Genomic DNA, 14,766 nt, shown 5'->3' on the forward strand with positions numbered 1-14,766 from the left:
AGGTATTAGTAAATATTAATAGGAACCTCAAAAAACCTGAATCTCAAAATCTGGAACACTGTGCTGTACTATCCTCCAAACTGCACTGTCACCTGTGACACTGAATATTTAAAGCTGTTTAATGATGATGGTGGCTGTGCTTTCTGGTCTTCTTTTAACAAAACGATGAATATTAGTTTTTTTTCTGATACAGGAATTTTTAGGTATTCTTGAGTTGAGCCGTATAAGAACGCTGACCTTTGAGGAGATCCATGCTATTGATCTGAGTGAATGTTAAAATCAATCGGCCCCTTTAGTGTTTACACGTCGATGAACCTGGAAACATTGTGGCAGACAGCCCTTCATATGAGAGACCACTCTGGATAGGAGATAAGATTTAAAGTGTGACTGACAATGCCTCAGATACTCTTCTCTGTTCACTTTAAGTGGTTATTTACCAAAAAAACAGGACTTCCTCGATCCATAAGGCTATAATAGCTAAGGGCTCTGTGTACAGTACAGGAGCTGTTGTGAGTAATCAGTGGTTTTTGGCTGGAGTTGTCTTCTGCCAGATCAAATTGAAATTTAGCAAAATGACTGCATGCAAGCTAGACCTTTTAATTTGGCCTCCTCCTCTTGTACTCAGTGTTACTGTTTGCTTATGTGATCATCGTTTTCATTCCTTTTCATCTGGTGAGGTTTGCAGTGGTAGCCTGGCTGAGAAGGTCAGACCTTCAGACCAGGCCATCAAAGCCATGGACTCCAGCTCATTCTAGCTCATCCTTTCTATCTCACAGCATAATTTTTGAGTTGTGTTCATCTTGTGCTTGATGTGTTTGGTTGCTTCCATTTTCCAGTCAGCCTTTTCTTGTTTTAATTGCTAGTTGTTGCAAATTAGTTTTGAACAATCAGAGGTACCGAAGTTCTATTAGTTGAATTCTAAATATTTGTGTGCATTAAATGAATTTTATTTTACAGTGTTCAATTAATAGTGTTAAAATTTAAATTGTTTTTGCTCTCTAGGTTCGCAAGTACACATGTTTATATGTGGGGGAAAATGGTTAATTTGTCATACAAAATACTTGAAAGGCTTCACAATAGACTGCTAATGGTAACAGCTTCTGAGGTACACAGGCAATAATGTAAGTCCAGAGCCCCCATTCATTACCAGGCAGTGTCATTGTAAAACGTGGTTGCAGTAATGAAACCTTACATGGTTCCAGAGCGGTTAACTTTGGGAACCGTAATCATGTTTGAATTCTTCTTTCATAATAGACTACAATTATCATCAGCACCTTTTCTAATTTTGGCTAAAGGTAATGTAATGCTGTGGAAAATATCGCATAGTGTAATTTCCGGAAGTGCTTCTTGCTCCATGTGGTCTTATTGGTATCTTATTCATGCTTTTTAATTACTGGACTCCCAGCGACCTGGTTCCATCGCTGTGTCCACAGCAACTTGTCCCTTTATCTAGCTTTTAGCGCTAACTGATCCTCTCCCTTAGCATCAGCTATTAAGCTCTGCATTCACATTTGACCTAGTTGATGGTTTCAGGCCTGCAATAATGTGTGAGAATTCATGTGTGAGGCTCCTGAAATAGAAGATTGTTGTTTACTTTCTGGATTCATGTTTTGATGTTTTTTTTTATCGGACAATGTGCCACTAGTTCCTCTCCTCTCCTCTCCCCTCCCCTCCCCTCCTCTCCTCTCCTCTCCCCTCCTCTCCCCTCCTCTCCCCTCCTCTCCTCTCCCTTTCTCTCCTCTCCTCTCCCCTCCCCTCCTCTCCTCTCATCTCCTCTCCTCTCCTCTCCCCTCCTCTCCTCTCCTCTCCTCTCATCTCATCTCCTCTCCCCTCCTCTCCTCTCTTCTCCCCTTCTCTCCCCTCCCCTCCTCTCCTCTCCTCTCCTCTCCTCTCATCTCCTCTCCCCTCCTCTCCTCTCCTCTCCTCTCCTCTCCCCTCCCCTCCCCTCCTCTCATCTCCTCTCCCCTCCTCTCCTCTCCTCTCCCCTCCTCTCCTCTCCTCTCCCCTCCTCTCCTCTCTTCTCCCCTCCTCACCCCTCCCCTCCTCTCCTCTCCTCTCATCTCCTCTCCCCTCCTCTCCCCTCCTCTCCTCTCCCCTCCCCTCCCCTCCTCTCCTCTCCCCTCCTCTCCTCTCCCCTCCTCTCCTTTGGTGATGAGTATGTGCCCAGGCCTCCTTTTTACTTCCTCTCTCTCTCCCCTGTGATTTAGAGACGCCACTCACCTTCGCCGCCCACTTGGACAATGTTGTGGAGGTCATCAAGGCCTTGAGGAATGGAGGAGCCCACTTGGACTTCAGGGCCAAAGACGGGATGACTGCTCTGCACAAAGCTGCCAAGTCCAAGAACCTGGTGGCCTTAACGGTAGCCCTTCTCCATATGCTGCCATTTTCATGCCGGTGCTGCATCAGTGGCTAGCCTGAAGATATTCCATGTTACAGTACAAATGTAGTTGATGCTTCTTTTCTAACACATGCAAATAACCCGCAAATAACCGCAATGTCATGCAAACATCTGGCATGGCTTGGATGTGCTTTTGAGGTTCCGACAAGTTAAAAAGCTTCGGCGGGCTGAATGATTAATCACACTGATGTATGCCATTTAAACTCCAGTTCTTTAAACTTTATTTACCAGCTGTTCTTCCTGAAGTGCTCGCTCTCCCTGACCTGGTGTGGCTGCCCCACAGACACTGCTGGAGCTGGGTGCCTCCCCTGACTATAAGGACAGTCGAGGCTTGACGGCACTCTACCACACTGCCATGGTAGGTGGGGACCCAAACTGCTGCGAGATGCTCCTCCAGGAACACTCCAGCATCAGCTGTCAGGACGAGAACGGCTGGCATGAAGTTCACCAGGTGAGCCTGATTGGTCAGCCTCACTGGGGCCAGAGTTCACTGTCTTAAAGGTCCCCCTGCATGCTTGTCATGCACATATTTTGGACCATTTTCTCAAATACGTTCTTAGGTTTTCTGGGACTTCCTTCACGTGACCATAGTGCTGGGCTGTTAATCAGATTTTAATTCAAATAGTGATTTTTGGCTTCCAACGATTCTCAAAACAAAATAACCAAAATAAAAACAATTATTATACCTCGTGTTGTTTCGCAGTGATGCTCCCATTTTGTCTTGTGTTATAAATCCAGGGCACCCATATCCAGCCCCTTTTAATCTTTTTCTCAGGTGAACTATATTTAGAGTTCTGCCAAATCCTGTAAATGTAAATGTAAATGTAGAGTTCAAGGAAATCCACTGTTCAAAAGACAAGTTTTTTAAAAGTTCAGTAAATGCATGATTTTTCACAAGTCAACCCAAAAGTAATCACGTTAAGTAATTGTGATCACAATATTGACTAAAATAATCGTAATTTTTGATTTTGGTCAAAATGATTTTTTGCCATAATTGAGTTACTCTACAGGACAGTATGCATAAAGAAATATGCCGTTAAGTTCCACAGGACACTAAAGTCTAGTCTGCTGTGTTGTGCTTATTGACTTAATGTTACATTAAGATGTTATTAAGACAAAAAAGGACCTGAAAACATGCGGAGATATGCTGGTATAATGCATTACAAAATCCTTCTTAATTTCATAGGGCCTGAAGTTTGATTTGGTTTATGAAAAGTTGTTTATGCTCCATGATATTGACTCATACCCTCTGTACCTCAATGAATAATAATTTAAGACCTTATGTATGAGCAATAAAAATTTGTCAAGGCTCCAATTATTTAGATGGAAATGCGTGCAAATATACCTGACTAAGTGTATTTGATGAAGTTAATTCTCTAGACAAAGGCACAGCTGGCTGGCTAGCAAATAGCTAGGGGTTAATGTCCTGAGGCGGTGTGGAAGGGGGGGGGGGCTCAGCTGGCCACGGCAGCCCCCCCGTGTGTGTGCTGCTCTTCACGGAGAACATTCCCTTTCTCAGGAACGGAGATGCATCCCCCTGTTATCTGTAAATGCCTTTTACAGGAGGGTCACCCGCCCTTTCCCGTACACTGGGTCCTCACAGGAATGCCAGCTACCGCTCAAGAGATAAATCCCCCCCCCCCCCCCCCCACACACACACACGCACACAGCCATCACTGGCTTCTTCTGGGTGGATATCCACCCTATTAGACAGGAAACCCTCCTGTTTACTGCCCAGATAATTCTCTGCACACAGTCTGGAAGTCCCACTGCCTGTTATTTTTCTGCTTCCTATAAACAAAGACAAGCTGCTTTGTGAACATTTTCCCATGTAACATCTGCCCCTGGGTCCATCCTGCTCTTTCCATGGAACTTGACATACAGTGTCCTGCTGCAAAATCCAGGTTGTCTCACTGGCCATAGAAGAATGTCTGTAAAGATCTTTATTTGTGTTTGCATTATGAGTATCTATGGTCAAGGTATTCCATGGACCATGAAAGAGAACCAACGCTTTTCAACAAGAGAACCAACACACATCATTTTTCACTGCGCACTGTTACTGCTTGAGTGTAAATTTAAGATCCATGACGGTAGTGTACTGCTGTCTCGTTCATTTGATTGTGCAAAGTTTATTTTTTTATTCAGTGAATATTCTTAGTGGGCATTGTGAGCCATTGAAATCAGCCTGTAGATTCAGCATCCAGAGGTTCTTACATGGCCAATTCACTCTTATTGATATCAGCTGCATATTTGTTTTTCTATTGATTATTTTGTATAATTTTTGTGTTTCTGCCATTATTTCTCTAATGTATTATTCCACTATTATTTGTCTCTTGATAATTAACGTCCATTTCCTTAATAGTTTTAATTTATGCATGGTTCGTAATGTTTCTTTTTAGCGGCACAACAGTAAATTGTCAGCATTTCTGAGTTCTGAATGCTGTGCATCAAGTAGTTAGGTAAAGTCCTGGTTTAGAATGATGAAGGTATCCTGACATCTTGTGGCCATGTTTAGGTACTGCAGTATTGTGCATTTTACCTGTGGAGGACAGAGTGGTAGACCAGGTGTTCATTTACATAGTGTTTGTTTGCCTCCTTCAGATAAATGTTAACCTGGCTGCTCTCAAGCCTCCTGTAAATAAACTGTAGCTGTCTTTTTGTACAACACAACCAACATTTATCAAAAAAGAATTATTTTGGGATCCTTTTCTCAGGATGAAAGATAGAAATGTTGTGTGAATGCCTCACTACCTACTGTGAGACCACTTAAGTATTGATGAACCACACTTCCCTCTGTACGTTTTACAACCTTTCCTTTTTCTTAAAGTAACAAAATGCCATTGAAACAGCTTAAATCGCAAGATATGATTATCCAGCATATGCTTGCAGCGTATATCTGTAGTCTGAGTGGTTTAAACTGTATTTGCGTTCACTCACCTTTAAATAAAATCAATTGCGGCTCAAGTACCTGAGAGTCTGAGAACTACTGAGTGGGTGGAATGCGGGACGAATGGGTCAGTATTAGATAATATAAAGAGATTATATGAAGCTCCGTTGTGTGGATATAGATGTTGATAGAGCCTCTTCTGACAATCACAATCACCTAATGATCTGAAATAGGGAAGTAACACCGACTGTTTTATTGTGTGCTGTCATTTATTATAGCTATACGCATTTCAAAGCTGCATTTGTAGAATGTTGCTTGTTAATGAGAGATTACGATGCATCAATATCTGTGCTGTTACCTAGGAAACTGTACTGTACTTTCAAAGGTTATGCACCTGTGTATGGCTAAGCCATTGTGTTTGAGTAGCATGAATGTGATGTGTGTGCATGCATTTTTGTAATTATTACATTGTGCGGACTAGATTTCTATATACTTTTTTAAGGTGCCCACAAGGATAAGCTCAATTTGATAAAAATTTGTGAACGCAATCTGAAAACTAAAAATGCCATGTATTTTGCTTGGTTACTTAGGGTTAGAGTTAGACCTGGGTAGGGGTTAAGGTTGTCATAGTTGGGATTATAGTTATGGCCGTTGAAATGAAATAGAGTCCCCGCAAAGATATAGATACCTAGTGTGTGTGTGTGTGTGTGTGTGTGTGTGTGTGTGTGTGTGTATGCGTGGGTTTGCATAGATCACATTTGGGGACTAAAGTGCAGTAAAACCTGAAACTTCCTTACTTTTGGGGACACTTCTTCAGGTCCCCATTTGGATAACCTCAATTTTATAAAAATCTATGACTGCAATCGATACAGTAAAGGTGTCAAAAGTCAAGTATTTATGTTAGTTGCTTATGGTTAAGGTTATGGCTGGGTAGGGGTTAAGGGGGTCGTGACTGGGATTAGGGTTTTTCCCATAGAATTGAATGGACGGTCCCCATTTAGATAGGAAGACCAAGTTGTGCGTGTGTGTGTGTGTGTGTGTGCATGTGGGTGTTCACGTGCCTGTGTGGGTGTGCAGGTGTGTGCACACGTGTGTGTGTGTGTGTGTGTCCGTCCGCCGTTAGTCACTGTTGGTTTCCTTCTCTGTGGGATATAGGCCTGCCGGTATGGACATGTCCAGCACCTGGAGCACCTGCTGTTCTACGGGGCTGATATGAGTGCCCAGAATGCCTCCGGCAATACAGCCCTGCACATCTGTGCTCTTTACAACCAGGTGAGTTTCTGCACTGCACACTCACTGGATGGCATGTGGCTCCGCACCGGAAACACATCCAGGGGGACGATAGTTCTATTTGAAGGACTGCCACCGTGTCACTGAACATCTTCACCTGACTTGGTGCTTTGTAAGTGTGGGAACTACACAATGATGGACCAGAAATAATTTCATTTTTATGTGGTTTCATCTCATGCTCCCGAAGGGCGATATGTGGCCCTGTGGGTTATGATGCTGGGCCTGTGAACGGAAGGTTGCTGGTCCAAGTCCCTGGTTATCAGCAAAGTGATTTCTTAGCTCATTAGTGACTGTTGATTTCTCAGTGGGACCTTTAACCCCAATTGCGGCAGGTACTGTATGACATATATGCTTTCTCAACTGTACAAGCATTTGCTAAGTAAATAAATGTAAACGAAGGGGATGAGTGAGGCCTGCCTGCTGCGCATGTGTATTTAAGGCCCTTGGCAGGCGTGTTTTGAGGTGACGCCAGATCGGTAGGCACTTCCTGCCCATTGTCTGCACGTCTCCTTCGCACGTTCCCGGCAGGCTGCGTGGGCAGCAGCCTCACTGCCATCCGTGGGTGGCAGCTTCAGTGGCAGCTTCATGCTGTCCCACCTCGCATCCCCATGCAGAACCGGGTGTCTGCCAAGCTTTAATAATTAGACAGGTCTTTGTCCTGCCAACATGGGAAAGGTATAGCCTCCTGTATCAAATAGATAATTAGTCAATTAACACCTGGCTGGTGGTCAGTTGATAGTAAAATGAAAAGAGTTCTACTGGTGATATAAAATGAACTCCTGAAGCTTTGGTGAAGGTCCATGTTTAGAATCATTGATTGAGTGAAAATCGGACTGTTTTTTCACCTTAGATGCATAACATTCTAAGGCTTGTGAACAGCGTACCATTGTAAAAGACCAAACTAATCACAGACCACCAGATCAATCATGCAAAGACCTCCTGTGTCACATAGCATTCTGCAAAGACTTCTCAAATAATCTTACGAATCATTAGTGTCAAGGGTTCATAAAGACGTGTCTGCCGATAAAACAGCCAGAGCTTGGAGCAGTGCGCTAGTAGACTGTGGTACTGAGCCCCTGAAACCAAGCAGCTTTCCTCAGTTCTCAGGCTGTGCTATTTCCATCCAGTTGAGGCGACTTGCGTGTATAGTTAGTCTCGTCCTATTTTTTCGCAGTTGCCTGGCATTCGTCTTAGCAGGTGAGAGCCCAGGAATGTCGCCTTGCTGAAAGGTTCAGCTGAGGATTTGTGCAAAGATAAATACGTGTAGAGGCAAGAGCTACATTGGTGACATACAGTATGCTAGGGTGGAGTGATGGAGTTGAATTGACAACTACAAAAAGAACATGTTTAATTGCACCTCGCTAAGGTGGCTGGAATCCATGTGCTACAGAGCAGTGTTTCTCAACCCAGTCCTCAGGGACCCACAACTGGTCCATGATTTTGCTCCCTCTCAACTCCCTACCAGACAGTCCATATTTTTGCTCCCTCCCAGGAGCTGGGAGGAAGCAAACACGTAGACTGTCTGTGGGTCCCCAAGAACCGAATTTGGAGACGCGGCTATAGAGGGTGGAGGGCCTCTGCTGTAACAAAGAACAAAGGTGCCCTGGTGCATGAGTGTATCTACTGTTGTAATCTGGTTTATCTTGATATATCAACAAATTACATTTTCAGAAGATTTATGGTCAGATTTATTGTTAAGGTTTTTTTAAAAATGTGTGACATGAATGTAGAGAAGGCCAGACTCTTCAGTGTTTGTGTAAGTATTTTGAAACAGCTTGTAATAATATAATAATATGGCCATTTTAGTATACAGTGTATATATTTGCCTTTCATGATTCATAACTTGATTAACTCTTATGCATCCACCTACAAATCCTGTTTTCATCATTATCCAGTGGAAAGTTGTGGTTAGATAGGAGCCTATCCCTGGATTCCCAGAGCAAACACACACACCTAAGGTCACCATGAGTAAACCAGGAATGTGAGGGAGAACATGGCAACTACATACAGAGCAGAAATGGGAATCAGGCCCACACCCCAGGACGAAAGGCTGCCCACCAGCCCACTGTGCTGTGCTCTTGCATCCCATCACTGGGAAGTGCACAAAGTCCCCAATCCCCATCAAGTTTAATCAACTGGCCTGCAGTGTGCTTGGATCAATAAACAACGCTTACTGCTTTTCAAGGCATTGTGAGTCTATTTTTTCTTCTTCATTTTGGCTTCAGTGGCCCCTGAAAGGGTATCAGTGCTGTACCCTGTGAAGAAGCTGTTTTCTCAGCATTGGTGGATTAGGAAACAGTGTTACATAATCACCTCACATGACAGTCGTTTTTAGCTCTGCACTTTAGGCATATCGTCACAGTTAGGCCTCTGTCAGGCTGCATCAGTTAGTGAAATCAGGTTTGACTGAGATTCATCCTTATAACAGATTTAATCATGTAAAATAATACAAAAATGATTTGATGATAAGTTTTGGAGAGCTTGTTTGTCTTGCTGTTGCAGTACAGAATGCAAATGAAGCTGTCCATTTAATAATAAGAAGAACAGCGACAAGCAAAGACAAGCACAGCCTTACAAACTGAATGTCGTATTATAACATTCCTGAAATAGATATGGTTTTAAATGGAGCATAAAAGCTGAAATGGATTGTACATCTTTCAGACTCTGGCTGCTTTTCCACTGCACTAGGTGCTGAACTACTGGCACCTAAACAGTGCCAGTGGCAGTGCTTTCCAGAAGGTCCGTACTGCAACACCTAAGCCTCCCATAGAAAACAGTCTAAACCTCATCTTTAAACACAATGCTTTTCATTCCCCACATTATGTATTAAGAAGTGTGTTAAAACAAGATGTTGGTCCAAGTGCAGAAACATTTGCATGATTTAATTTAATAAATTAAAACACGCAGGCCAGCCCATTACAAAACCTTTGCATTCTCTGAAACACACAGTGCCATTTTTTGGTAGTGTTACTGTGTCTTAAGTTAATACCAGAGACCTGAATAATTGAAAGGATAACTTCATTGTTTCTCTAGCAGGCATTCTGCAGGGACTGCAGCTTTCCCCCCATTATCTGCAATGTATTCATGCACATGCCATGCAGACGCAGGCAGGTCTCCGGCTCCTCGACAGCTACTTTCATGCTGATTCTTCCAGACAACCACGTCAAATAATTACAGTAAAGTTCACCCTGGGAAATAATTGAAGAGTCAGGACTCTGTCGGTCTGCTCCATCCCACATTCTTTAAAGTATTAAAGGTTTCCAAGTCATGTGAAAATGAATGTGAATCAACTGGAAAAGCATAGATGGTTAAATCCTAACCCTTTAAATGGCCACAATTTATTTTCCAGGTCATTAATATTATGACAGTCCTGCTAATCGCCACAGTACCTGGCAGGGGCCATCGATCAGATTCTACTTCTGTGTTACTTTGTAGTTTTGGTTAATTAATGTGCTAAGTTAAGCCTGCTGATCATCTATCATCTTTCCTGTTGGGAAATCATTTGATGCTACGACTTTTCACACTACTTGAAATTAGGAGTCGCCTTTTCTGTTTTATTTTTTAGGTTTTTGTGTGACAGGTGATACCATTGAGAGATGCAGGGACCTTCAACGTAATCATTTCGATGATCAATAACATTAATTTCTTCTGCAAGTCAGATATAGATGAATTTACACACTAGTTGGATTGCTTGCTGCATTAAAATGTGTAAAATGTGTATTTTCATTTGAAAAATCAACTTTCTGATTATATAAGCCGTTGCATTTACCCGTTGCAGATTAAACTCCCACTGAATATTCTGGAGTCGTTTTTATATAGCTACTGAAATGCGGACCTGAGTTCTAGGCAGAAGAGATGGCAGTTGTTCATGGAGCGAAGGAGTAAGCTGCTATAGTAGCAGAGGAAGGACTTGGCTGACATGTGACTGTGTCTTCGCGCACGCGTGTGTTTGCAAAGTACGTGTGTGTGCGTGTGTGTGTGGTGTGTGTGCCTGCGCGGTGAATTTTCTGTGGGCGGGCTGCCGAATCCAGCTTCCCAAAGTGGGCTCACTTTACAGCGACAGCGGTAGACGTTCACCCTGTTTTACTGCACGTAGCTTCTGCGTCCGGCTCTCCACCAGCCTGCTGTGCCGCACGTGCACAGGGGCCACGGGGGTGAAGGCGTCACCCCCCACCTGTGCGTGGTGAGGACCTCTGGGCTGCAGTGTACCGCCTGGGCTGGGGGACACTTTCTCAGACTTTGACCCACTTTGGGTATGAATGGGTCGCTAGACTATTTACATGTATATTCAGATTTGGGATGCTGCCCCCCCCCCTCGCAGGGGTGTGGGGGCGTGCTCTGGTTGAGGGGGCTTGGGGACAGCGCCAGCACCAGGGATGATCCGCTGTCACCGGGAGAAGCGGGAAAAGCTCATGCTCACCTCTTTCCTTCTTTCTTTCTTTCATTCTGCCCTTCTTCCCCACCCTTCCCTGAACCAGGACAACTGTGCCAGAGTCCTGCTTGTCCGTGGAGCCAACAAGGAGGTCAAGAACTTCAACAGCCAGACCCCATTCCAGGTACGGACACAGCTCTGCACTGCTGCCGGTGCCGCTGACAGTCAGAGAGCCCAGAGGCTTTGCTGTAGGTTGAATGTGCTCCAGAATGCAAGTTATCTAATGGTTTACTCATCATAACCGGAATTAAAAAACAGCATCGCCATTATATGCTATAGCACAGAGCTATAAAAACTATAGAGACGTGGATCTGCTATCAGCACTCCAAGCCTATGCTAAGCTCTCGTAAAAGCAAACATCTTCCATAGCCTTTATTATGTCTGCCTGCTTCAAACTTTCATGTTGTTTCTTTTTTGCTGAGAAAATGGTTGATGCCAAGTAAAACCAACTGTATTAACTTTTTAGTTTTCTTGGCATTGATCATGTTCTCTTGAGCCCATAATCACAGGCTTTATTGACTTACATGATGCCCTTTTGTGAGCTAGAGAGCTGTGGATAGGAGAAAGCGTTTATTTAAGGTGGTTCTCAGTGTATAATGAGCACTCCTATGCTGAAGCGAATGCACTTCATTCAGCTGAACACATCAAACTGTCGGCTCTGGTGGACGACATTATTGAGTGTTATATTTGTGATACATTTGAGAGTTTTCAGCCCAAGTCGCAGTCACGTTGGTCTAAACATCATGGTATTTTAAGCCTTGTTTAGTCTTCTGGATGCTTTGACATGACAGTCCTGTTCTTTTGCATGTGTTTTCTATGCTTTGTCATTGATGCCATGCAGACGTTAGATATCACTAGCGAAAGGGCAGAGTGCACTCTCTGTAGGGGTGTTAAGGTTGCCACACTCATTTTTCTCATGATGTCTTTCCAGAGTGCTCCAAAAAACATGGTGAATCCCTCTCATTAGCATAGTAAAAAAAAAAAACCTTGCCATATCTGTTCTACATACGAATAAGGTGTTCAGCTGGTGATTGAAAGCTGATGATTTTCTGCAGAAGTGGAGCGTATTTTGAACTACATGTATGGTTGAACTAAATATACTGCATATGAAAATAAGATTATTCAGACTGGTTTTCATTTGCGGTGTAGTTAATGTTGTCTTACAAAGGCAGCTGACGTGTCCTACAGTAGGAGACTTTAAGGACTTTAAGGACTAAACGGTAAGGAGTGGTCGTCTGATCTGGATAATGTCTTAAGTTACTGATTTGGATTTCATTCAGGTAATTGGAAGGTTTACTGTATGTGCCAGAGTCTGTTTTCAGGCTTTTCTCCATGTCTGAAATAACAGCATACTGCTGAGTATAGAGGCTGCATGCTTAAGCTCAGACACTCACACATACATTTGAATAAGCAAAAGCTTCACACTTCGATGGATCATACAAACGATTGTGCCTTTTAAATACTCAGGCAGCACACGATGTTTTTGATTTAAAATTATTTTTAATCAATGCATATACTGTACTATTTGAATATTGATAAAAGTCAAGCGGCTTGTATTGCAGTACGACAGACTGGTCAAGGAGCTTTATGTGTCTATGTATGGATGTGTTATCCTCCATGTCTGATGTGTTTTCTAGAGTGAAAAAGAGAAGTGTAGCTAAAGGGGATCTTTTCTGGTCCCAGGTCATCCCGTGGCTGTTTGGAATATTAACACACTCTGGCTGCATTTGTGTCTGAACATTTGTACGCCACGCCTGCCCACATGTGCGTAGGCGTGCGAACATGTTTCGATCTCTTGGCCTGCTATGTGTTCATGAGTGACTGCATGCGTCTGCCAGGGGTGTTTCTTTATCCTTTTTTAAGGGGTGCGCCGTTCTAGGGGAACTTGTGCTCTGTATGCGCCTTCACAACCTGCCGGAAGGGTGCTTGTCAAAGGGCCTCTCGGTTTGAATGCGCTCCAAACAAGAGTGGCCTATTCTGCCGGGCATCGTGTCTCATTCACACAGAGGAGAGGCGTTTATGCAATCAGCCTCTGTATCTTTAACAGATATGACTGTTAAAGGGGCGGTCGACCATAATGGAGAAGGAGCAGAAGCAGGCACTTCTCCTAAAAATCCATCGCCCTCTTGAACCTGTGAATAGCCGGCTTTGGCAGTGTCACGCTTGCTCGTCAGCTGTGTCCTCCTGGTGCTCCAGTGCCAAGTACAGCCCTGCAATGCAGCCAGATATAGCTCCAGTTGTCACATTGGCTACCTCTGTGTTAGGGTGGAATGCATTGATGAACTCATCTAAGCTCAGTGAATATATGTCTCCCTCGACGTATAGGACTGTTAATATTATCTCCCTCTCACATGGGTTGAAGGTTGGAGGAAACCACCTATGAAACCATTTGCATATATTTTATTGGCTGAAGTGCATATTTCGCTGGAGAACTGAAAGCAAATCAATAATTCATAGCATTCATAGCATTTTTCCTCCTGTGGCATGATTTTAACCACATTGCCCCAGGTTGTGGTTCCAGTTTTGTCTACCCCTGTTGCCCACCCAATTCATTTATAACTAGATTTGGTCCTGCCAGAAATGACAGCATTGTTTTCCCTGGACATCTAATCCATACTCCTCACACACTCGCCAATTTGTATAATTTCTGGAAGTACTGGATGGATCATCGGGAAAAAATAAGAGTTAATAAATGTGTTTTTACCTGAATGCTATGAGACCTTGTGATATATAGATCTTAAAGTATACTTATTCATCTATTGTGCATCTCACTTATATGACAATTTTCAGAATCTTTCCCCACCAATTAGGTGGTTACTTATACTCTTTTGTGTATGTTTCAATGTCCATATCTGAAAATGTCATGTGTACTATTTATTTGTTTAAATATTTACATGTATATAGTTTAAATATATACATTTTGCACTATGACCAAAATTTTCTGTGACATAACAGTAAGAACCGTAACTGATGCATTAATGGTTTATACTGAGCCCTGGAGGGGCCATAGACATTTTTTCCTGTGTGAACAACATACATTTAACTTATATTTAACTGACAATTTACCAAAAAAGATTTACAGCAGAGGGAACAGCTACAATTTGTGTGTGTTCACTTGGATTTCAAGCCACAAGCTTTACATTGTTATTGCATGCATATTTATAGTTTTTTATTCTTATATTTTACTTATTTCTCTTTTGTATTATGACCAAAATTTTCTGTGACGTATGAGTAAGAATTGTAACAATTACACTAATGGAATATACCAAAGGTATTGAAATTGTGGGATGGAAAGGAATTGTGGGGGTGGGAGGCACAGGTGAGGAAAAAAACAGTACTGGGGGAGGGGTTGAGGTGAGTTCTATTTTGAAACTGCAGCCTTCAGAAATATTAAAAATAGTGTCAGCACATTATACATCTACAGTATACAAAATATACGACTCTATCCGTCCATCCATCTCCCAAACCACTTATTCTTCTGGGTCACGGGGGGTCCGGAGCCTATTGACACGAGGCAGGGAACAACCCAGGACGGAGGGGGTCCAGCCCATCACAGGGCACACTCACTCCTACGGGCAATTTAATAACTCCAGTTAGTTTCAGCATGTCTTTGGACTGTGGGGGGAGAAACCAGAGTGCCCAGGGGAAACCCCACGACGACATGGGGAGAACATGCAAACTCCACACACATGTGACCCAGGCGGAGACTCGAACCCGGGTCCCAGAGACGTGAGGCAACAGTGCTAATACAAATTAAAA

The 14,766-nt window shown here is 43.2% G+C and overlaps 1 protein-coding gene across 9 annotated transcripts in view; it reads left to right on the forward strand.

Moving 5' to 3' along the window:
- Positions 1-14,766, forward strand: part of LOC125704238 (SH3 and multiple ankyrin repeat domains protein 2-like) — a 208,630-nt gene that overhangs the window by 62,716 nt on the left and 131,148 nt on the right. For 8 of the 9 annotated variants that reach the window (XM_048969636.1, XM_048969637.1, XM_048969638.1 and 5 more), the window contains exons 6-9: positions 2,208-2,359; positions 2,682-2,849; positions 6,441-6,557; positions 11,054-11,131. In XM_048969636.1, coding sequence (XP_048825593.1) covers positions 2,208-2,359; positions 2,682-2,849; positions 6,441-6,557; positions 11,054-11,131 — 515 coding nt within the window. Of the gene's footprint in view, positions 1-2,207; positions 2,360-2,681; positions 2,850-6,440; positions 6,558-10,725; positions 10,759-11,053; positions 11,132-14,766 lie in introns of those variants that run through there. The other variant, XM_048969646.1, reaches the window with a different exon arrangement.

The sequence above is a fragment of the Brienomyrus brachyistius genome, chromosome 11, assembly GCF_023856365.1.
Source record: "Brienomyrus brachyistius isolate T26 chromosome 11, BBRACH_0.4, whole genome shotgun sequence".
NCBI classification, from domain to species: Eukaryota; Metazoa; Chordata; class Actinopteri; order Osteoglossiformes; family Mormyridae; genus Brienomyrus; species Brienomyrus brachyistius.